Below are 23,988 nucleotides of genomic sequence, written 5' to 3' on the forward strand. Positions count from 1 at the left end.
CTGAAATAGTATGCCCAAACAGGTAAGATTAATTTAAACATCTGTGAATGTAAAGTAAAATACTGACATGGCTTCAGCTGTATCAGCTTCTATGATATTTAAACAAGTAAAGGAAACTTAGTCAGAAATTCTTTATTTAGAATTTAAGTGCACATACATTTTTCTACTCCAATGGCAAAATTACTGGAGAGAGAACAGCAATAAATGGACAGGTCAAGGCATTTCATATGCTCAGGTACTTGTGAGGGAAGTAACTTAGGAACAGTAGAATGTACTAGGACAGAGCACCCTTTTCCAGGACTTTCACTTGCTGCCATGGAAGACATGTTGGTCTTCATGTGAAACCTGGCACATTAGTCATGACCAGAAGGGCTGCTCCCAATGGTACCTTCATATTTAATGTGGATGCTTTAAAACAAACAAACAAAAATGTTCCTTCAGAACCACAGCATCACAGAATAGGCACAAAAATATTTTCAAGTATACAGTATCTTTTGCTTGGAACAAAACTTTGTTTTTGAATATGTCAAGTGGACATACACTCATCTGTTTAGCAGCTACCAGCTGAAGCTGGCTGCTCAGATGGTAAAAAGTTTTACCTTTTACTGAGTCCCAGTCTCGTATCTAATCTCAAGCCTAGTCAGTAAATGCAAGGGTAAACCTGCTAGTCACCAACAGTTTCTGAAGGTCAGACAGCTCATACATGCGAAGACTGGTTTCCTACTGTCCCAGTGAGCACAACTTTTACAGTAAAAGGTGTTCCAGGGTTTGTTTATTTTTGGGATTGATTTTTTCTTTTATTCTTTCCTAAGTTTAGTTCAGCATACTTTAAAATGGTTATCAGCAGCTGTCTGGATTTTCAGTTCTGTTGCAAAGGTAGAATTTAATCTTCAGTGTGCATTTAATCTTCAGAAAAAGGACGGTTAGTCAGACTCCAAATCCTGGATCTCTTCGTATCCAAATTCCTGTAGAACCTCTTGTCGGTATTTGTTCCATGTTCTCCTGTAGCACTGGTCCTCATCACTGAAGCTGTCTTCAGACTCTACTCAAAAAAAAAAAAAAAGGCAAAAAAAAAAAAAGCATCAACCTTTAGGTAATTCCTTTTTTTTAGTTAAGCAATTAGGTTAATCAGACTATTTTAAGCTTCTTCAGTAATTAACAAAGTCTGAGGAACTTCTGTATTAGGTGAGGTTTGAACTGTGTGTGGCGTGAAAGAAAGCAGAGGCACTGTCTCAAGCGTGGGGAACCAAGTCATTGATTTATTTCAAAATAAGCAATCCTTTGCAGTAGCAGCAGCCTGCAAAGTGAAGTTTTCAATCTTGACTTTGCAAAAACATTAGGAGGTCTTGTAGTTCCAGGACAGATTATCCTTCTCTAAGCAGATTTAACCCATTACAAGAGCAGAATACTACCCCAGCAGTGCTTACTTATTTGCTTTTTTAGAGATGGCATGTAAGAAGGATGGGATTTATATGTGCACAGTATGAAAGCAAACAAATGTTTATGACAGGCACACCTTTTTCTTCATCACTATCTTCCTCAGGTAAGAATTCATCTTCATCGGGATAGTCATTACGCCAGTTATTTTCGTCATTTTCATCATCTTCATCTGTTTCGTCTGGAACATTATCATCATTTACCTGCATGTCAACACAACAGATAACATTCACTATAAATACACTTAGCATTATGGTGGTTTTCGTTCACCTATACCACCCTGTGAAGATAATAAAAATGCCAAGAGATACTCGTCTACTGCATGCATAAGTAATTCTGCAGTTGCACAAAGGGCACTGCAGAAACATTTGTGTTGTCAGCATGTGACATTTGTGTTGTCATAACACAGCAATCTGCTTTAGGTGAAAAAACAGTTAAGTCATGCGTTTACTTCAGCGTTTAAATGCTAAGGTTAATGTCTAAAGTAATCCTACTCACATCAGCAGTAGTGTAATACATCAAGGAAAAGAAAGTAGCTTCAGATTCCCAACCTGCTAATCTGTTGATCACAGTATCTGTACTATGGAAGACTAAAGCTTACATTAAACTTCCTAACTCCACAGCAACTGAAGGACAATTCTATTACAAGAAAGTAGCTCATACTGAGATTAAAGTCAAGTCCTCAAATATTGGAAAAAGTATGTGTCCCTTTGCTCCTTTTTTCACATAACCATATTTACAGCTACATTTTAATCGCTGCCTGTTAATCACAAATAAGACATGTATTACTGAAGTTTTCATTTGTGTGCCAAAATTTGGTAATTTGAAGCCAGACACATTCTTCTGAGTACATGAGCTGTATCCCTTTAGTTTTCATTGTCATAAGGTAATTTCCTGGAATCAACAGTAACCTGTAGGAATACAGAACTGGCAGCTGGAAAAAGCCCAACACGTAAGTCCCTGAGCATATGTGTAGTATCTCAAAGCATCCTTCTTGGTATGGCAACTTTTAATGATAGGATGTTACAGATGTTTATTTGTGAGCTTTCTGTTTAAGAAAGCTATTTTCCCAAGACCTTACCAGTTCATATTCTTCTCTGTAGGGCTGTACAGAAAGAATATTTTGGATCCAGCCAGGGGCTGATGATTCCATATAGTAGATGTCATAAACATACTCATCTTCTTTCTCGTGTTCCTTTTCACTATCTTCAGAAATATTCAAACGCTCACGGATCATCTCTACTGCATTGCAGAGGATCACATCTGGATCAGTCTTCTGATGAGAAAAAATAAAAAATGGCTATTTCCACTGAAGCCACACAAAGTTTTAGTTAAAACCAACAGTTTTCACTATAGAAAGTAACCAACAAACAGCTAGCTGACAGTCTGAAATCTTAGACCAAGACACTTCTCCATTGTAATGCCGATATTTAGAACATTAGCAAGCTAAAATATAAACACAAAAAAAAACTCCAATTACTGTAGTACTGTGCAGCCATGCCTTATTTCAGGTAATAGCAGAAAACTTCTAGGACAAATCTTTAGAAACTACTGAAAAGGATACAACTAATCCCACAGAATTGTTCATCTGTTTCTAATGACATGTTGGTTGAAAAGGCAAGTCTTCAGCCAGCCTGTGTTTTGTACAACATTACACTTGGAACGCTGCAGGAAAAATGTGCATTCAGCAGCATGGATAATATGCAAACAGATTACAGTGTACAAAGTGTGGAGGAGAGACAATGAAAATGTGACAACAGGAAAACCTGACCAGCCCTACAGATAAGTTTTTTATTTCCTTTATTTCCTCACTTCAGTATTAACAACAGAAGACATTTCTTCATGCTTTCTCCTTCCTATTATTTGCAATGTACCTGCTTTAGTGACCGGCACTTGAAGGTCTACGTGGTCAGGTTTTTGCTGCTTTTAATCTGCTAGAGCTTTTCAGAATATTTTGTTCAATCCACAGTCTTGTCTTGTGAACTACTTGTGTAATTCTGAGGAACAGCTACAGACCAACCTTTCATTCACTCCTAAATATGGAAACAAAGCTTGCTTCGTGCTTTCAACACCTACTGCTAGCTCTAAAGGAGTATAAGGAAAATTCTGATGCTACCTCAGTTTAATTTCTGTTTTTCTAATCAGCATAATGATTGATAGCAGTTAACTAATATCTCAAATGTCTGTTTGAACTACCTGCTTAATAGACAGTTTGTATTAAAGACTGATGGCAAAGCCCTGAAATAACCTATCAGAAATGCTGAAGGGTGACAGCTGGTTAGGTTCTTCCTCACCTAGGTTATCTTTTTTAACATTAAGCATTTTAAGTTTTCCTCAGTGCTCCCACAGGCTGCATAAATAAAGCATCCATGTGTACTTACATACAGTGAAGATATTAGAGAAAGCATAGACAGCCCTCTGACCTTTTACATATAAAATCTTCTTAATACTATACACAGGGGAACCCTACACAGAATGCAGAGCTTCTTCGTACTTAAAGCTATGCTAGATATTAAGCAGATATTCTGCCAACTGAAAAAATACTTAGCTCATAATACCAATGAAAACAGAATGTAGCATCTTAAGTAAGTGTCAAACACCTAGAATTCTAAAATAAAACTCTATGATAAAACCTTATATTGAAATTATGAGAAGGGGAGGCTCAAAAATGTCTTTTCCTGGAGTGACTCTTGCCTACAAGTGATATTCCTAATAATTTGAGGAGATGACACTGAATTAGATTCTTCTGGTTCTCTAGGCAGAGAAGTTAATTAAAAAACTCAGAAATCCACCCAATAAATGGACCTTAGATTTTATACATCAGAATAGGGTACAGAAAAAACAGGGTAGCACAAGCCCTTCCTGTAGCAAAAAATTTCACATGGCTGTGTCTCAGCATTAGCGCACTTAAGGATCCTCGTGACAGTTCCTCCCTCTACAATATTCCAAGTTGCAAATACCTAGGTTCAAGCTCCCAGTAAACACTGGAATACTTACAAAGCAAAAAACCCTCCACAGCAGTCAGTCTGCCCACATGTACCAGTCAACAGTTATATCAAAGCACCTCAAGTACACTAAGTTCATTTGCTGACCTGCAGATTTGCAGCAGTTACGCTGGAGTCTCCCACCACCTCCTCTTCTTGTACAATATCAAACAACTGGAATTGCCCACAGCAGTTCAAACTCCCAGCAGCACTGCTCGCCTTTTGTGAAGCATCTTCCCTTGCTTCAGAGTCTGATCTGTCACCATCAGTTGATGCCTCACCATTTACAACAGGTTCAATATTTTGACTACAGTTAGGTCGATTGTTGGCTATTACATGGTAACGGTTTTCCTTCCTTGTCTTTTGCTTGGAAGAACGGAGTTCCTTCATGATTCGCTGAGTGCTTCCTAAAGAGGGTCGCAGGCTTTGCGCTGCTTTGTCTCGAGTGATCACTTCCTGAACGTATTTATGAACTGGTTCATTCTGAGGAGCAAAACAGAGGAGGAATATAATGATGCCATCAACACATAAGTGGTTTTAAGTTGTAAAGGTGAGTAATAACTATTACCAGTGCTTCCTATTTGAGCACTGCAGTGCCAGTGTTCCTAACAACGTTCAAGTAACCTCTTCTACTGCTTTAAGCAACACAACTACCGTAATTCTTGAAATTCTCTACTATGAGCATTATGAGACATCAGCACAGGCTGCCCAGAGAAGCTGTGGCTGCCCCATCCCTGGCAGTGTTCAAGGCCAGGCTGGACAGGGCTTGCAGCAGCCTGGTCTAGTGGAAGGTGTTCCTGGCCGTGGCAGGGGGTTGGAACTGGATGAGCCTTAAGGGCCTTTTCAACCCAAACAACTCTGTGATGCAATATTCTCTCAATATGAGGGGAAAACATATAAGGTATCTATAAACTCTAAAAGTGCTAAAACTTGATTTTTAAACAATGCATTTTATGGTACAGGACAGCCCTCCAAACAAAACCACACACCTTTGGAAGACTGGTGGTGTCCAGCCTGTGATGGTCCTATAAAGACCTGGCCCCAAGGAAGCCCAGTTTCAAGATAAAAAGCCGTACACCGGGTGCAAGTTGTAAGCCCTGCAGGGTTTAGCTCCAGCAGCGCAAACAGCAGAAATTTAGGCTCAATTTACTGAGTACTCTGTGGTCTGCATATGAATAACTTAAGTATAAAAGAGCCAGGGCTGAACCGAGCTTTTCATGGTGGTCACTCTGCGCTTTAATGTTCTTTACCCAGCAAATACCCAGTAAACAGCCCGCTTCGCCGGCAGTTACTGTGGGTCCGGTAGCAGAGAACAGAGGCCGCCGGTTTATCAGGACAGGAGGACACCGAAACTCTGCTGCCCAGGCTGCTAGCCAGAACTTCGGAGATCCCGCACAAGGGATCCTGAGCTTACGGCGCTCAAGGGCCCCTTCAGGTGCACAACGAAACGCCCCGGTTGGACCAAGCCGCCCCCGGCCGCCTGAGACGCGGCCATGGCCTACAACAACCCCGGCGGCAGGGCCTCTGTACCTTAGAGGACACGGTCGCCACCAGTTTGAAAAGGTTCCTCTCTACCGCCAGGGCACCGCCAACGTCCTCCATGCGCAGTCGCTTGCAGGCGAGGAGCAGCGCCTCGGCCGGCTCCGTCCCGCTGCGCTTCCGCTGCACGCGCAGCACCGCGGACCCTTCCATAGCGCTCAGCGGGAAGCAGTGGGAGGGGACCCGCTACTAACTGCTCTCAGCGGCCCTGCCCGCCGCGCGGTGCATGCTGGGCCGGTGACGGTTGTAGGGGGAAGGCGGCCCGAGTGGTAGGTGATGGCGGCGGGGATGCGTGTGGCGCTCTGCCGGCTTCGGGCCTGGGGTAAATGCGATCGCGGTCCCGTCGGCGCTGCTGCTGCCCGGAGTTTGTAGGTCCCTTCCCAGACAGGGTTGGGGAGCGTCTTGTTTAGTCTGGAGACTGCTCCGGGGGGACCTTCCTGCTCTCTACAACTACCTGACGGGAGGATGGAGCCAGGAGGTGGCTGGTCTCTTCTCCCAGGTTTCAGGTGATAGAACAAGAGGAAAAAAAAAGCTGCATCGAGGAGTTTTAGATGGATAACATTTTCTACCCAAAAAGGTGGTCAGACATTGGAACAGGCTGCCCAGGACAGTGGTGGAATCACCGTCCATGGCAGTGTTCACATCCCGTGCAGACGAGGCTCTCAGTGACACTTCAGTGGTGGCCTTGGCAGTGCAGGGGTGACAGTAGGACTTGATCTTAAAGGCCTTTTCCAACCTGGTTGATGATGATTCTAGAGATTGGGTGCTTGGCCTCCCCCAGCCCCATATGCTTTATCTCAGGGGGAGGCATTTTTCCTGGAAAATTTACCCATGATTTTTTTCTTTTTTCTAGGCTGAATTCCTGCACGGGCCTAGGTGACAGATGTGAGCTTAACATATCCGTGTAGTAGAAGTGTAAGGCAGTCACGAGTGCTGCTGGCCCAGTATGGAGCATGTGTATCTATGTATTGGGAGATAAAGTGGTGTATGTTGCTTTCACTGCAAGTTTTGTGGTGTTTAGTTATTTTTTTCTTTTTTTTTTCCCCCAACCCCACAGTGAGTATTTTGGGTATTCTGCTGAAGCCAACGTGGGAAAACTGTACATAATACATAAATAATACAAATTGAGATTGATCATGAAGACCTTTTGTGGAAGAGCTAATCCAACCACTGGTGCAATGGAGTGGTTAGAAGAGGATGAGAACTATGACTACCATCAGGAAATTGCACGGTACACTGGAAAAAAATATCCTGTTGTTCCACTAAAGCTACAAAAAAGAGCAAACACAACTTGATTTTGTAGCAGTTTTTGGGTTTACCTCTATACAAATAACAATGGCATAAGATAAACACTGTTGAGTAGTCTAAATGTTACAGTGCCCTGTGTTGTTCAGGAACAGATTTATATATGTAAAATTTTGTCACGTAATGAAGTAGGTTCCCTTTAAATTATTTTAAACATTTTCTGAGGTGATCTTAATGCTGAGTTGTGGAAAAATTCATTGACTAAATTTCTTTTAAATCCCCAGTGCAGTAAATAATTGCCAGTTGTCTGTTCCTGTAGTAACTTTGTAAGAGCTTAATGTAACAGTTGCAGACATTGGGATGTTTTTAAGTAAAGTGACCCATGAAAAAATGGGAACCAAAGAAATTTACATCTTGGTGACAAATGTAGACCATTAGTAGGCTGTCTTTCATTGCTAGGTATTGCTCTGTATGAACCTGATTGTCCCAGCTGTTACTTCACAGCTATTTGTCCATAGGTGAACTGGGACCGTGTATTGGGTCCACGGCTAAGGAGGATACATGGCAGCAGATAATTAGTTCATTTATATGGTGATGACAGATCACTGAAATGGCATTATTCCTTAAATTTGAGAAACAGTTCAGATCCTCAAGGAACATATTAGTTATCTGTGCATTTATGGGACATGTAGGACAGTTGCCTTAGTAAGAGATACTGAGGCAGCTATATAAGATCTATCAGTTTTGTTGTGCTTTGCAGTATTTAGTATTTTGACTGGATTTTTTTTTACTTTAGGTCACGCTATGCAGATATGCTTCATGATAAAGACAGAGTAAGTATAGAAGCAAAACACTTCTGAATGGTTAGAAATGCCCACTTTCTTTCTCTTGAATAGATGTCACTTCGTGATTACAGGTTTCTCTGGAAGATGAGATAATCAAATTTGTACCCTTCAAGATGCCAGACCTGCTTTTAGATCAACAGATGTCTTCTTGCATCTGACTCTAGTGCTCTGTTGTTTACTGCAGAACATAATATGTATGTTCAGTAGCTATTTTTGCTGGTTTTGTTTGACATTTTTGATGAACGGCACTCACTAGATAAAATTTCAAAGGCTGTAAATGTGAATCTCGGCTTGTTAGTTTTTACAGTAATATAAGTAAAGTATTTTTATTCTTTTGTAGTATTTTTAACTTGTATTTACTGCTTAGGATTGAGAAGAAAATTCAGATACCATATCTGTGGGCATGATAAAGTCTGGAGTGAATGGTTTAAATGTTCCTTCTGCTCTATAGCTGTTGAGAGAGAGGAATCTGAACCCAAGATACTTTAAGCTACTGTGCTGGCATAGTCACTATTTGAATGGTACTGCTGGGAAAGAGTGATCAGAAAAACAGTAGTATCTCACATGGAGTATCTCACATGGATCCTATTTGCTTCAGAAAATATATTGCATTTGTAACTTACGCATATTGGGTAAATAGCTGAGTGAAAAGTATAAATTAATAAAAGGTCTTTTTTTGTTTTTATTTATTTTCTTCTCCACAGAATGAGAAATATTACCAAGGTATTCGTGCTGCAGTGACCAGAGTAAAAGAAAGAGGTGAGAAAGCAATTGTTCTGGACATAGGGACTGGCACAGGACTCCTGTCTATGATGGCTGCTTCAGCAGGTGCTGATTTCTGCTATGCAGTTGAGGTGAGCATTTGTTGTGGGTTGCACATATTTTTGCTGGTGTGTTCATAGCCTCTTTTTAGAGCTTCAGTGCAGTTGTTCTGTCTGCATGATCAGTGGCATATGCGCTTGGTGTTTTGTGTTGCAGCTTCTGAAGTGAAAGCTTGATACTTATGTGTATCAAACCAACTTAAGTCTTAAAAGAATATAACTGAAAAGGTACAACACAATTTTTTGGACAGATTCTGTAAATGTGCAGATTAAAATTACTGAGTGAAGTTTTATAGTATTGTCTTCTCTACTTCTTATCAAGACTCAAGTGTAATATGGAAAATTTTTAACCAAGCTTTTAAAAAATGTGTTCTCCAACCATTTTGCTGATCTTCATAAATTTCAAGTCTTGGAGTTGGGTTCTCAAACCACTTAATCATACCATGGCCCGCATCATCATAAAGACACTGTCCCATCAACTGACTTTCCATATCTTCATGATTAGGTAGAGCATCTCCTTTTTTTATTAGCAGTTAAGAAACATCCTGATGGTTATTAGTAGCGATTATTTATATTAAGGATAATAACAGGAACATTTTGTCCATTTCAGGTTTTTTTTAACACATTTGAAGAAACAAGGAGAAGGTTCACTTGTTTGTAGGTCATAGTTGGAAGAGTGCTGTGTGATTTTTATCCAAGCAGAAATCTACTGGTTTGGTTTTGTTTTGTTTTTTTTTAATTGAGGATTGTTGCTGTCTTGTTTCACGGTAATGAGCTTCAAACAGGGAAAGATACAGAAGATGTGAAGTTTCTGTGTTACTGCATCTTGTATTTGTATCCTTTCATTTCTGAAAGCTAATCACAGCTTACCAATTTGTTATGCTCTTGTTATTTACAGGTTTTCAAGCCCATGGCTAATGCTGCTGTGAAGATAGTGGAGAAAAATGGTTTTTGTGATAAGATCAAGGTAATCAACAAGCACTCCACTGAAGTCACAGTTGGTCCAGGTGAGAAAAATAGGTTGGGGTTAAAAAAATTGGTAAGCAGCTCAAAACCTTGAAGGAATATGTTTTATTTTATATGTGCTTTTAATTAAAACAATCTAATCCTTAACTCTATAAAAAGTAATACTGAAAATTTACTTCAGAATGGAGTGTTATATATCAGTAGTCATTTATATTTCATAGTAAACTTCTAAAGGAGAACAGATTGCAGTCCTCAGGAGGTTCTCTTACAGAAATACATTTTTTTAATTACTTGTGTTTTCAGGATAGCATCTTCTTGAAAGACTTTTATGTAAGTCTTTAAATATTTAATTCTGTCTTTTAGATGGAGATATGCAATGTCGTGCAAACATCCTGGTAACAGAACTGTTTGATACAGAGCTGATCGGAGAAGGGGCTTTACCAACCTATGAGCATGCACATAAGTATCTTGTACAGGTAAGAAAAATAGCTATTGATAGTGTGTCACATTTATACCTAGAGAACCTCTTCTGTCTTTTTTGGAGTAGGGTAGAGATTGCACTTGATTTAGGCTTCTGTATCCTTTGTGAATGCACCATCAGGTGTGTTAGTTATTTATTCAGTAAATAATTTACTGCATTCATTCCTAGCTGTTGGAGTTCATATTGTAAATCACAGGCTCTGAAACTACACTTAGTTGCTTTGTATTAAAACCATTAACCTTCTGGTTAGCAAATGTCTTTCTGAAAGGCGTCGAGTTCTGATTTGGAGCTTTCCAAAATGTTATAAAAATAAAATTTCCCTTCTAAATTTGATGGCTATCACCTCTCTGGCATTAGTTCATGTTTGGCTGGTTTTCTGTTTTTTTAGCTAAGGAGGCCTTGCTACTCCACATGCTTTTTGGCTATGGAAATATTTTAAACACTGTAATCAAATTAATAGCGCCTTTTTTTTTGGACATATAATCTATTGGTATAATTTTAGTGTTTCTTCTTTTACCCTTTCTAATTTTTTCCTTTAATTAAAATGTGGATGGCAAAACTTTATTTAGGTTTCCAGGTTTCATTTCACCAGTTTACATATGAAGACAATAACATTCGATAACTTTTTGCTGGTCAGCATATATAGTTCTAAATAGGGATTAGTCGTAAAAGCATTGTTCTTGGACTTCACTCTTAGTTTTAGAACAATGTGCATGTTTTCTACTCTTTAAATATGGATACAAAGTTTTCTTTGCATAAAGATTTGAGCCATTCTTTTTCCTATTTACTCACCATGGTCACAGACTGTTTTAATGTTGATAGCTTAGTACTTTCCTGTGTTGAGAAGCTCAAGATAGATCTCTTGTTTCAGAATGAGAATGGGCATGCAAGTTTAACTGAGGCTAGGAAAATGATGTGTGTTTAACAGTAACCTGGTCTTGCTGAGTCATACTGAATAGGATAGATACATATATTATACTTCACAGATAACAGAGGCAAAGAGAAAATGCTCTGATGTTACAGAAGTCTCTGAAATCATTTGTGTATCAGACTTCAAAGCTCCCAGGCCAGCTTTTCTTTAAATTGGTTCACATTCCAATTGCTATAATTCTCATGCATGTTAATAAGTCAGACTTGTTGAATCCTTTTATCCTTTGTTTTAAACACTCAGGAAGGATGTGAGGCAGTGCCTCACAGGGCAACAGTATATGTCCAGTTAGTGGAATCCAAAAGAATGTGGGCCTGGAACAAACTGTTTCCTGTTCATGTCGAAGCAGAGGATGGTGAAAAAATTATTGTCTCCCCTTCAGAAATGGAGAACTGTCCAGGTGTTCCTTCTGTTTGTGATATCCAACTGAACCAAATGCCTTCAAGTGACTTCACTGTCCTTAGTGATGTGGTAACAATGTTCAGGTAAGGTAGGCATTGCTTTGTTCAAACCAGAATTTTCCTGTTAATATCTTTTATATAAGTTCTGTATTCAGCTTAGGAAACTAGTGAGAACTTCTGAAGAATGCTATTTGTTTTTACAATTTTCCTGCTTCTCCACAGTGTGGATTTCAGTAAGCCAGTAAGGAGTGCTTCTACCTACTATAGAGTACAGCTGGAGCCTGTAAAATCTGGCAAGGCACAAATTGTACTTTCATGGTGGGATATTGACATGGACCCTTCTGGGACGATAAATTGCACAATGGCTCCATACTGGGTAAAACCCACTTCCACTTTCCAGGTAAATACCAAGCCTTCAGGTGCTATCATCAGACGACTGTCAGTAATTATTTTGAGTAAGGCCATGCTGGGTGTTTTACGCATCTGTCTCTTAAACTGTATAGGAACTTTGGTAATGTTTTAGGTATTGAAATGCACTAAATAAGCAAATCATAGAAATGTTAACTATATTATATGCCTATTTTAGGTTTTCTTTAATGTAAAACTTAAGCTTTACATTAAAGTTTAGATTTAAAACCTGTAGTTTGTCCTCCATATATTTTTCTCATATTTCCTTGACTTTCAAGAAATCAAATATTTCCACATATTTTTCCTTATCTAGTCTCTATCTCTGGTCAAAACATTATTCTATGGTCTGCTTCCATGTAGTTCTGTTAAATTTCCAAGTAACTGTTCAGTTTATGGTAATATACACCCATAAAAAAGGCTGGTGTGGGAAAAAGCTGGGTTGATACTGGATAATTAGAGGAAGAGGAGATCACTATTCAATTAGACTACTGTGTTTTTGTATAAATGTATTTACTAGTAGGATGAATTTAGTCAAAAGCAAGCTACAAAATGATCTCACTGTGTTTGAGAATAAAATTTGAAACTATCAAGCTTTGGGGCATCCAGTCAACTCTGGAATGACTAATCACCTTGGAATACTTGCAGTGCAGAAAACACATTAATGAAAGCCAAGTGTATTTTGGATTTGTTTTTTATTTGATTAAAATACAGGCTTAGCTAGTTTAACAAACTAGTAGTCTCACTTCTAAGTGAAAAAGTTCTAAGGTTTTGATTATCAATTCTTTTCAGTGGCGAGATCACTGGATGCAGTGTGTATATTTTCTTCCAAATGAGGAGCCAGTTCTTCAGGGTGAGAAGTTGTACCTGATAGCCAGTCGTGATGAATACTCTTTGTGGTATAAGCTGCAGAAAACCAGGTAACAATACATGTTTGTTAAAAAGGGTACTACTCCAAGCTGAAGTATTTGCAGCTCTTAGAGCAGCTATTCTGTAGAAGTGCAAGGTAAGAACCTAAAGATGAGAAAATCACTAACAGTCAATTCATGGGCAGTGCACAGCTGGAAAATTATTATATGTTGTATATCATGTATATTTATTAGACATGTTTTATTACACATTTATTATACATTATATATATTATTATTGTAAATCATGTATATTTATTATACATGAAATCAGAGTTGAAGTTTTTTAAAAGCTCCTGCTTTATACCTGGCAGCATTCTGTGATACAGAAACAAAGAACACTCATGGTTGGTTCCTGGCTGCCCTAAAATACAGCTCAGCTGAGATGGCCTATGGATAAATGAGCAAAATAATTGCCATTCTGTCTGTCTCTGTTTTTTATCTTCCTAGTCAGCTCTGCCTTTTTGAGATTAATGCATTTTGCTCAAAAAAGAGCTTAATCGTGTTGGTTGTGATGACAATAGCAGCTAACATTTTTAAAATTCAGTGAGAGCTTTAAAAGTTAGTGTCTGAATTTTATGTGTGTTTTTCACCTAGGAATCCAAATCAAAGCCTAAAATACCTAACCATTAGAACTGGTGGAAAAGTCTGGGGGGGTTCTTGATTCCGTCTTTTAGAAAAAGTGTAAATTGGCTCTTTCTCTCCATTTAGAAACGCAAAGCTACAAAAGTGTCTCCAGAGAACTATTAAATTTGAACAACAGTGGAGTCCATATGCATTGATGTGCATACCAGACAAAACGCATAAATATATCTGTTTGCAAAAACATGTTATTGATGCCGTAATTAATACTTCATTTAATTATTTTTACAGAGGAGAAGAGGAGAGCAAAGCAGATGTTCTTGTTGAGAGTCCTGTTTGTAGATGCCAGGCTCATCTTCTTTGGAATAGGCCACGCTTTGGGCAATTAAATGATAAGAACCGAACACTCCAATACATCAAGTCTCTGAAGAAAGTGAGTGCATGTTGCCTTTAGGTTTTTTGGCTTCTCTGATAGGTGCATATATTGTTTATTTGCTGTAATTATGGAATTTGTTTCTCCCTTGCTGAAGGACTTCACTCACAAAGTGTATCTTATTTACATCAGCAGATGGAAGTTAAATTTTGCCATGAAAATGATACTACTTTTGTTTAGTTGTAAGCAGCCATTTTCCAATAGAAATCTGTAACAGCTCTGTGTACTTCTTGGAAGGAGTATTAGTAGCTGAATAAAGGAATCCAGAACATTTTTGGGCAGACTTTTTCTGGGCTAAAAATAAGTGGATTACATGAACATTTCTTGCACTGTTCTTTTGTGCTTGAACTGGTTATGTTAATCACTGGTTCTCCCAGTCCTTATTTGACACGAAGTGCATAAAGTGGGAAAAAGCCCCACCAAAATGTCTAGAATTTGAAAACTTTTTCATCTGGAGTAGGAATAACAATGACTGTTTATTTTCTGTAGGTTCTGAAAACAGATAGTGTTTGCCTTTGTATAAGTGATGGCAGTCTGCTGCCTGTGCTGGCTCACTATCTTGGAGCAAAGCAGGTACAGTACTTCCTGTTTTTCTGATCTTTGTGTTTTCACTTGGTATTTTTAGTTCTCTCGTAGTTCAGTATATCTGGCCCATTATTTAATTATTTCCAGTGCTTCTTCAGTGACAAGTGAGAAAGAGGCTTCTGTTGTGTTCAAGTGGAGGTTAAATTCGTACCTGATCCAGCTGAAGTCCAGGGAGGAGATAATTACCAGTTCTGATGCTTACTGTGTGGAGCCCTGAATGCAAGTGGTGTTCACCACTGCCCACTGATTCTTTTTGCGTGCCATCTTGTATCTCAGTGCTTTTGGAAATACTCTACCAACCTAAGTGTTTTGCATTTTTTTTTCTTCTTTTATGTTTGCAATTCCATAATCATGTTTATTATCTAGTCTGAAGTGGAAGGTCTGCAACAGCAAGATAGGAAGCAGTAAGAATACTGAGTCTGTGTATAAATGAAAGCTGAGAGCTCCCTGGCTGCCTTGCTTAGGTATATACTTTACTAGATGTGTTCTGTCATGGGGCTCTTGAAAATAAAATATATTACAGTTGTACAGAATGTTTGGGAATGTGTAATGTAATATCCTGAGGAAGATGCTAGGCAATTTGTAGAAATGAATAACCGTGATGAGTTAAACCAGTGATCCATGGCTCCTGTATTTTTGCCTTTAGTAGTGGCTAGTCACAGACAACTGCTGAGGAGAGAGGAAATTAATAGGGCAGACAGATTACTTAATAGTCTCCTAGCCCTGTAGCAGCCTATTGACTAACTACGCACCAGTTTTGAATAAAACCTAATTTTTTTCTTGCTTTGAATGGCTGGTGTGCTACACTGCACATCTGAGCTCTTCCTGGTTGATTCAGTCAGGTCATGTTAAACAACGCTTACAAGGAGTAAGCGCTACTGGAGGGTGGGTCAGCACAATGCTAATATGCTTGTGTTTGTTCAGGAGTAAATATATGCCTAGAGCAAGTGCTAATGTACTGTGTGCATCTTAAAAATGGAAAACAAATATCTGCATTCTGTTGAGGTTTTTCATGTATGGTTGTGAAAACAGCATGATTTAGCATGTAGTTATTTGGGCTGGTTTTGTTGTTAAAAAGGTGGATAACTCTGGGTTAGCTTCACGGTTTTTGTGAACTGTGTTCACTAGGGCATCAAAATTATTCCTTCATTGTTTATTTGCATATTCTTTTAATTAAAAATTATAAAGGTAGTTTGACTAACTGCTGTGTATTTTCTTTAGATATTTACACTAGAGAACTCTGCTGTGTCCTGTTCTGTCATGAAAAAAGTGAGTCTTCAGTTTTCTGTTAAAGCAGTAAATGAACTCTTGGCATTTCTAAGGCCAGTGTTGATGCCTTTGATTGTCCTTGCATCAATTGCTTGGGGGTTAAATTAGTTTAATGAATGTATTTGATCATACAGTTTGACAACACTGGGAGGTGGGTATGTTGGGCAGGAGGAGTTCTTATTTTTTCCTGGTATTTGTACAGAGCTTTATGCAGATACTTGGAGGAATACATCCTGTTAGAGAGAGATCCAGTCTCACAGTTTTAGCCGTAAGCTGAATAGACCTCTGGAGAAGTTGAGCTGAGCAGAGGGAATTATGGTTTCCAGTGCTTGATCTCTCCTTGCAGATGCCTGTTGGCTTGTCTGCTTGAGCTGCTGCTCTGCTGCCCTTACTGTATTGGTGATAAAAGTCAAGGGTTTCTGAGAGTGGAATTTGAGAACACCCATTTTACCAGAAAGGTGGCATCTAGCAGTACTGTCCTGCAGCTGAGACAAGCTGGGAACACCTGCTCTGCTGTTTGGGTATTACGAGACAGCAGGCAGTGGGTCTTACTGACAAGCAATGTTTCAGCTGCTGTCCTTGGGGCACAGCAGAGAAGGCCCTGCCAGTGACGTGGGGGCTGCTCAGGAGAAGCAGCTAATGCCTGAGAAGTGACTAGAAGCAGCTTCCTGAGGTCACTGTTCAGCTGTTTTAATTGGCACTATATGTTTCAAAGAGATCTATCCCAGCCTGTGGTTTAGAGGTACAAAAACGTGAACAGTAGGCCAGTTAGGTTGCAAACCTGGTCTCAAACAGAAGCCAAATACGCAGTGTATTCATAGGTGAAGTGCTTTTTATATCTCTTGACTGTCCTTCCCATATGCTTCAAAGTACAGACAAGGTGAGGCAACGTACATGTTATCTGTCTTTTTATGTACTTAACTGAAGGAATACATAGGGCATGTGCTTTAGTTCACTAGGTGTGACATGTTGGCTGTAAGTGCATGCACACTTCAAGAACAGACTTGTATCATCCTAGTGAGTTATGGTAGGCAGTATTTTTAGGAGTCTGAGTCTCAACTGCAGCTTTTGATAAAGACATACATTCCTTTTTCTCTTCAGTTTTTTAAAGCAAATCAGCTTGAAGATAAAATTAAGATAATAGAAGCACGTCCTGAGTTGCTTACATCTTCTCATTTGGAAGATAAAAAGGTATGTTACAGTTGTCCAATAGTGAATTTCAGTGGCGAGGAGAGGAGAAGGTGAAAATGTATCTTGCTTTACTATTGTAACTACAACGAATCCCATTATATCCCAGTTCATATAAATATATATATAATTATATACATAATCTATAATATATATAATATGTATCATATATAATGTATCTCTATTATATATAAATATAATGAGTAATGGGTCAGACCTTGTCACACTAAAGCTAAATGAGACTAAAAAACTACGGGAGGGTTTCTCCTTGGTTTTGAGAGTGTATGACTTCCCCTTACTGCATAATCTACACCAGCTGTTAAGGCAGTTAAACTGGTTTAACTGCATTTGTGCTACTGGGCTACAGCTCTCTTTTCTCAAGCCACTCAGAAGATTGCAATCTATTTGGAAGTACTAACATTCTTAAATTAAAAATTTCAAAATTCTTTGGCTGTCATTACAAAGCCTTCCAACCTAAAACTGCCGTATTTTCTCTCAAACTCTGTTTCAGGAAAATTCATCTTAAAATTTGCTAACTAAACCCACAAAAAGATGTCTGTTGTGCAGTATATGCAGTATGCAGTAATTAAGTCCTTACAGAGCAGTAAAAGGTTTTATCTAGATGACTTCACTGGCTACATTGCATTATCAGCTACTGAAGATATATACAGCCTGTGTTATTGAGCTGTTGCTCTTTATTATAATGCTTTTTATCTCCTCCTTTCTTTGCCAAGATTTCTGTTCTTGTGGGAGAGCCATTTTTTACTACAAGTTTGTTGCCGTGGCATAACCTGTATTTCTGGTATGCCAGAACAGCTGTGACCAGTCACCTTACCAGCGATGTCACTATCCTCCCTCAGTCTGCTTCTTTGCACATGATGATTGTGGAGTTTCAGGTGAGATTGTTCAGAACTATCTGCTTGATATTTATATAAATCCATTTAAAATTGAGTACCCTTTCAGGGTTTTTTAGGGACAAAATTATCTCCCCTTAATACTGTCCAATATGTTTTGCACTTGCCACCTGAGAAAGGAATATTTGACATCTTGAAGATGAGTTTTGCTATTTCAGCCATCTCATTCTGAAAACTATCTCAAGTAATATTACCATTTTAAATGAAAGGGATGAATGTTTTAAAATAAGTACTTTCATAATCAATATGTGAACTTTTTTCCAGTAACTAAAGCGAGGAAACTCTTTAGTCTGAAATTGTGTAACTGAAATATCCGTATCTGTAAAAAAAATCCTATAATCTAATGAGTTTTCACATAAGCATAACCTTCAGTTTACTGTTAAAATTGGTCCTTCCTCTCTTTTCTTCCTTCTGTCTGGATCACCAGCTGTGTAGTTTTGTGTCTGCGCCTTGTCTCCCTACCAGTTTCCTTATTCGAATTCTCTTCAACCTTATTATTTTACTTCTGCCTTTGATTTGTGCAATTTTACTTATGCCTTTGATTTGTGAAAATGTCTGTTCTTTTTCCCTCTGAGACTAGTCAACTACACTGCATATTTTTACATACCTTTCAGTTTTCTGCAAAGATGCAGAGAGTTTAAATATATACTGAGTAAATAACATATATCTGAATCTGGTAATAGGAAGCAGATGTTTAAGACTAATCAACAGTAATCGGATTGAAATAGTATCTAGAAGTTTTACTTCCCTAGAACTCAAAGCATTTTGTAAGGAAGTAAGCATTATTCTCTTCATATTCTGGATGAGGAAACATAAGCATGCAGAGTGATGACTGGAAATTATTCAGCAATCTAGTATCAGAATGTAGAGTAACATTCATGCCTTCTATTTTACACTTTTTATGTACAGGGTTTGTGTTCAGAGATGATTCCACATAGCTGTTTTGGTAGAATATTTAGCTTGTGTTATGTTCCATTAAGCTATTCCAAAAGCTATTGGTTTAATTATACATTTTCCCCTTTGTTCAGTGGTTACTCTGTACTTGAAGACTAGAATCTGTGGGGTTTTTAAAATAACCTCTGCATTTAACAGTTTTTGGTTAGGCAGAAGGGACAGACGTGATGTATTCTGCAGAACTGGTTCTTTAGGCTGTTCTGTCTTGTCAGAATGGGGGTATGTCATTACAATTAAGCAATGGGCAAAAGCTAGATTCAGGAGAAAGGATTTGTTATTACTTCCATTATAAACTTACTTAGTCCACAGTTGCATTTTGGGAGCAGGATGCTGATAATTTTATCAGGTATACCAGTCAGATATTCTATATAGTCACTCTAGTTCACGCAGTATTCAGGCATAAATTAGAACAGTATTTATGTAAATTTATAGCGGTCTTGCTGCTGTCTTGAAACACAGGAATATTTGTGGTTTTTAAGTGCAACAATGAACAGGGTATAAAATGTCCACAGCTAGTGAATGTTCATGTTCTATTAGGAGGTCATTAATCCAGTATAAGAAAAGGCAGAATTTGAATCTGAACTGAATCCTTGTCTGTCCAGTGGATTGCTAAAGTCATTGAGATCCATGGCATGAAGTGCCTAAAATGAGTTTACTAATTGTTGGAGTGCTAAAGGTAAGTATGGTAGTCAAATGGGCTGTAGGATGTTTCATGCAACTGGCAGCACTTAGCTGTGCTGGGTAGTAGAAGAGGGGAGGAGGGGCTGTAAGGGTTTAATCTTAGCAGATCATACCTACTTTAAACTGTACACAGAGATGGTAGGAAATGTGGCAGATTCTTTGGAAGTATTGAAAACAGTGGCTGAAAAATTACGTGACTTGAAAAATATTTTCCCAGAATTACACTACCTTCTGATTTTTGCAGTAGTCCTAATGGTTTAGGAATGTGTAAGATAGTAGAGTCTTTATCTGGCTTGTTGTTGAATATCTTATCTACAGCTAAAATTATCTTGAGATTTCCTATTTCCTTTAATAAAGCAAAACAAAATCCTGATTTCTTTTTTAGGACTTATGGAGGATCCGGAGTCCATGTGGCACCTGTGAAGGTTTTGATGTCCAGACTATGGATGATATGATTAACGTAAGAAAACTGAAAACAGTTTCAGTGCAATTCTCAACAAAACAGAACAAAATTCAGCTTACTTAAAACAGTATTCAGTGAGTGTTGAAAAACTTGTATGTTGGACAGAACACCATTAGATTAGTTTCTCATAAATACAGTGGCTGTTTAGTTCTTGTCTGTGGCATGGGTTTTGAGGTAGAATGTTTCTTCTCATTTGTGAACCTCGTCAGTACTTTGCACTCTTTTGAAAATACTTCACTCAAAAAGAAAAATACTGTTTTCAAAATTTTATTCTGAGCTTGAAATTAAATTACCTGGGAGTTGTTCATAGATGAACCCTGCTGCCCTTACTTGCCCTTGAAGGTACTTCTGAAAGAGAAAAAGGCTTTTTGGCTTTATTAATAGATACGGAAAGTGAGATTTATTTGCATCAATTTCTAAAGCTGTATTGACGATATCCATGTTTGAATTAGCCATTTAGATGACTCTAAGCATTGTGGAGGAGTACAGGCAGTGCTGGAGTAGAATTCTTCCCAAGGGAGAAGAAAAGTTAAATGCTTTGTATTTTGAAAGCACGTGTTTCTGTTTCGCAACTGAAGACTGTAGTCATAGCAGTTAGTTCATGCATGTAGTACACTTAAGAAGTGGAGTCCCGTCCTCTGGCAGCTGTGTTTAGGACACATAATTAACTTGAAAACAAGGACTGTTTGCCTTTGGATTGTTTTTTTGTTTCAGATAGTTTTGTTTCTTTCTTCAGAATTCTCTGAATTTTAGGGAATCCAAGGAAGCAGAACCTCACCCTTTGTGGGAGTATCCTTGCAAGTCACTCTCTGACCCCCAAGAAGTTTTGACATTTGACTTCAGAAAGACTGTACCACAACACTGTCTCAGTACAAAGGGTTCTGTAAATCTTTTACGGTGAGTTTTCTCATTGCAAATACTATTCTTGTCATCATCTATTTTTTTACCTTGTATTCAAGCTCTTAGTGTATTACAGTTAACTAATGGGAACATAGTTGACAGTATGACAATATTTTTAATAATGTGACCTAAAGTTCTGGAAGTTACTCTGACATGAATTTCCTGCATCTGTTCACAATAGGCTATATTACATAATAAGGGTAATTTCTTAGATAGTATTGTTGTATATTTCAAAAATAACATTTTTTCTAGATGTTGCCATGATTTAAAACTTAAATAGATTATAGTTTAGAGAAAGTAAACCATTTTCTGGATATTTTTAATCTGTTTGTTCCCTGCTGGTGAGTTCTTGCAGAAAAAGCTCCTATTTAGCTTTCAAAATCATTCTGTTTAATAGCTTTATAAATTGTTCTTTTTAACTATGATTCTGACAATCTTTGTATTTGTCATATGTCTTCTAAGACATTTTCCACTATATTCTCTTTAAACTTGAAATGCTGTTAAGAATTAAAAACCAGGGGAAAGGTATTTTTAACTACGTATAGCTTATGTAACTCAAACACTGCTGTAATTATACATTTCTCTTTGTGAAGGAAAATTCAAGGTTTCACAAAATCTAGAACCATCTACAGGTCTGTGCCTCTGCACTGATAATTACAGGCAACACAGTAGCATGACCTTTGCTCCTTGTGGAGCAGACACTTGAAGTGAGATGGTGTCTGTGGTAAATACTGCCTCAGAATTCAGACCATGCTGTGGTCTCTAAAGGAAGAATTCTTCAAATACGCCATAAAACTTATGCCATGTTATCAAATGACTGTTAAAGGAATGTGAATTTGAGCAGATTTAGGTATATTTTCCTTTTGTCTTTTTTAGATTTTACATCTGCAAACACTTTAAAAGTTGCTATCCATTTAACAAATCATTCAGCTGTTGAACTTTTTTTCAAGGAAAGACGTTAATCATGCTTTTACAGCTCTCACCTAAACTATGTGAGGAATGGGTGCAGCATTTAAGCTACCAGTATAAATTAACAGGTTTTGATCCTCACCTTTCCCCAGGAAAGGAAAGAGCCATGGAGCAGTTCTGTGGATGGAATATTATCTTGCTGCTGATATCTCCGTTAGTACAGGACTGGTGCGAATTTCAAACGAAAAGGTAATTCTTCAATCTAATTCATTATGCCAGAGTCCATAGGATTACACTGGTGAAAAATGGGTCTCTGCTGGCCATGCTTGATTTGTGTAGTACTCTTTGTTATGCTGTTTGAATACTATGTAGACAGAACTGCTGGGGCTACCTGGTCATGTATTTAGGGGAAGCAGATGTACTTTGAAATGGGAGAGTGTGGATTGAATCCAAATGCTTCCATAGTTTGGAACCACCTTCAGAACTTAAATGTGGTAACTAGCTCGAAGTAGAATTTATTCATACTTCTTTCTCAGTCTGACGAAAGCAGAATTTTTGAGAGGAAAGAGTAAGTATTTTTAGTATTCTGTCTATGTATTCTTTGACCAGATCTGTTTTTTCCTCTACAACTTCACTGTGCATATGTTAGTTTAAATTCCGTGTTCCTATAATGGAATGCATGGCAATGAAAGTGATCACTATCTGATCATTGTATAGTGGACTGGGAACAAGAATGTTTACTGCATATTACTGTCTAGTAATAATATCACAGGTTTTGATTGCTTTCACTTGTAATCTCTCTCTCCTGTAGGGAGACTGTGAGTGGAATCCCCACTGCAAGCAAGCTGTCTATTTCTTCAGTTCTGTTATTGAATCAGGAACTCTATCAGACCTTCCTAGTGCTGTCACGTATGCTATAAATTTCGACACAAAGACAGGGGAGATTACCATGGATTTTAAGCTGTTGTAAAATAGCTTAAAATTTTAATTACTTTCTTTTTATTCATGTTCCCAAATTGTAATAAACTTGTATAGTATTTTTTGTATGGCAGAGGGGTTCTATTTGTTGTGCTGAGAGAGCAAGCTGATTGTTCTGACATACACTTTAAACATTTTTGGGGTTGTTTGCAGGGTAGATAGTTGGGGAAGTAGAAAGGAACTTTTTCATAAGGACAAGTATTCCTGACAAGAATTCCTGACAGGGTTTATATACATACATACACACACATACTTGTTACATATGCTTCAGTGTGAAAGTGGTGTTTTGGGGTTTTGAACAATGTTACGGTGCTACAAAAGAGTTGACTTCCTGGTTCTTTCATGGCATATCAGTGCATGAGAACACTGAACCTTACACTAACGTTAAAGTGAGTTAAGCACATCTATTTCTAGGCTTTGCTCTTGTCACTGTAAAATGGTAAATAATCTTCAAAGTGCACAAAAAGAAATCCAAGGTCAAGCTACATATGTGTATTAGCACAGTTAATAGGGAGGGAGAAGGAAACAGTTTAGCTGCTCACAGACTTGTGTCACTTATGGCTAGTATTAAACTGAAATGGTCAGTGAATTAAAGTATGATGCACTGATGTTCTTGTGGAGTCTGAGATGCTGCATTTCTGAAGAGATATTTGCCAAACAGTGACCAAAGTCAGGAAAGGTGTAACTAGGGATTAAAAAATGTACAAACTCATGTTAATTGGAATTGACAAACTGATGGTAGTCTGGCCAGAAACAAAAGAAAAAGCCATAGTGTACAAAACCGTACAAATTTTAGGAGATACATAACATGCATTATCTGGGCAAAAATGTGGACTTAATACTTGTTCCACTAGAGGTCTAAATAATATCTGCTAGTTAGCCGAGTTGTATGTTGTTCTGCAGTAGCACATGCCTGCAACTGAGTTTTACTTAGTGTATTCCAAATCATGTTGGGAGAAGTTGTAATGTGTGACTATGTGTATGCAATTAATTCTGCTTTAGATGAACTATCAATTGGTGGATCTGTTTTGTATATGTGACCTATTAAGAGAAATAGAAAATCATTGTATTGGCTGTCCTAAATTATGTCAGCCAGCCACAGGCATAGCTCTGCTTACCAAAGCTACTCCTGTTTCCTGTGAGCAGCAAAGTGAGAGGAATGCCATAAAGAA

At 38.2% G+C, this 23,988-nt stretch overlaps 2 protein-coding genes across 3 annotated transcripts; one reads left to right on the plus strand and one right to left on the minus strand.

Moving 5' to 3' along the window:
• Positions 1-882: 882 nt before the first annotated feature.
• SLC7A6OS (solute carrier family 7 member 6 opposite strand) lies at positions 883-6,139 on the minus strand. 2 transcript variants are annotated; one of them, XM_061344098.1, is made up of 5 exons: positions 5,952-6,139; positions 4,530-4,904; positions 2,519-2,713; positions 1,517-1,640; positions 883-1,042 (listed from the first exon to the last, which is right to left on the minus strand). In XM_061344098.1, the coding sequence occupies exons 1-5, from the start codon at positions 6,111-6,113 to the stop codon at positions 924-926; spliced, it is 975 nt and encodes a 324-aa protein (XP_061200082.1). In that variant the 5' UTR covers positions 6,114-6,139; the 3' UTR covers positions 883-923. The 2 variants fall into 2 exon arrangements, with proteins under 2 accessions (XP_061200082.1, XP_061200083.1); XM_061344099.1 differs by having other exon boundaries at positions 2,519-2,737; positions 5,952-6,124.
• A 241-nt stretch (positions 6,140-6,380) lies between these two features.
• PRMT7 (protein arginine methyltransferase 7) lies at positions 6,381-23,223 on the plus strand. Its single transcript, XM_061344070.1, has 18 exons — positions 6,381-6,459; positions 7,018-7,191; positions 8,002-8,038; positions 8,755-8,904; positions 9,770-9,878; positions 10,201-10,313; positions 11,490-11,731; positions 11,870-12,047; positions 12,845-12,972; positions 13,834-13,975; positions 14,465-14,548; positions 15,782-15,829; positions 16,931-17,020; positions 17,752-17,913; positions 19,952-20,026; positions 20,766-20,926; positions 21,991-22,087; positions 22,650-23,223. Exons 2-18 carry the CDS (start codon positions 7,097-7,099, stop codon positions 22,806-22,808), a joined length of 2,070 nt encoding a protein of 689 aa, XP_061200054.1. The 5' UTR covers positions 6,381-6,459; positions 7,018-7,096; the 3' UTR covers positions 22,809-23,223.
• The last annotated feature ends 765 nt before the right edge of the window (positions 23,224-23,988 follow it).

The sequence above is a fragment of the Neopsephotus bourkii genome, unplaced genomic scaffold, assembly GCF_033783945.1.
Source record: "Neopsephotus bourkii isolate Nb327-2 ecotype Australia unplaced genomic scaffold, CSIRO-AGI_Nbou_v1 NB_1863, whole genome shotgun sequence".
NCBI lineage: Eukaryota > Metazoa > Chordata > Aves > Psittaciformes > Psittacidae > Neopsephotus > Neopsephotus bourkii.

What these genes read in the sequence shown, in the direction of transcription:
- SLC7A6OS (XM_061344099.1), bottom strand. Translation starts at nt 6,113, where the DNA reads ATGGAAGGGTCCGCGGTGCTGCGCGTGCAGCGGAAGCGCAGCGGGACG. An exon ending in TGGCGACCGTGTCCTCTAAG is followed by an intron (nt 4,905 to 5,951) that starts GTACAGAGGCCC and finishes TTTGCTCCTCAG; the next exon opens with AATGAACCAGTTCATAAATA. An exon ending in AGATAGTGATGAAGAAAAAG is followed by an intron (nt 1,043 to 1,516) that starts GTGTGCCTGTCA and finishes TTTTTTGAGTAG; the next exon opens with AGTCTGAAGACAGCTTCAGT.
- PRMT7 (XM_061344070.1), top strand. Translation starts at nt 7,097, where the DNA reads ATGAAGACCTTTTGTGGAAGAGCTAATCCAACCACTGGTGCAATGGAG. An exon ending in TGAAGTCACAGTTGGTCCAG is followed by an intron (nt 9,879 to 10,200) that starts GTGAGAAAAATA and finishes TCTGTCTTTTAG; the next exon opens with ATGGAGATATGCAATGTCGT. An exon ending in CTCATTTGGAAGATAAAAAG is followed by an intron (nt 17,021 to 17,751) that starts GTATGTTACAGT and finishes TTCTTTGCCAAG; the next exon opens with ATTTCTGTTCTTGTGGGAGA.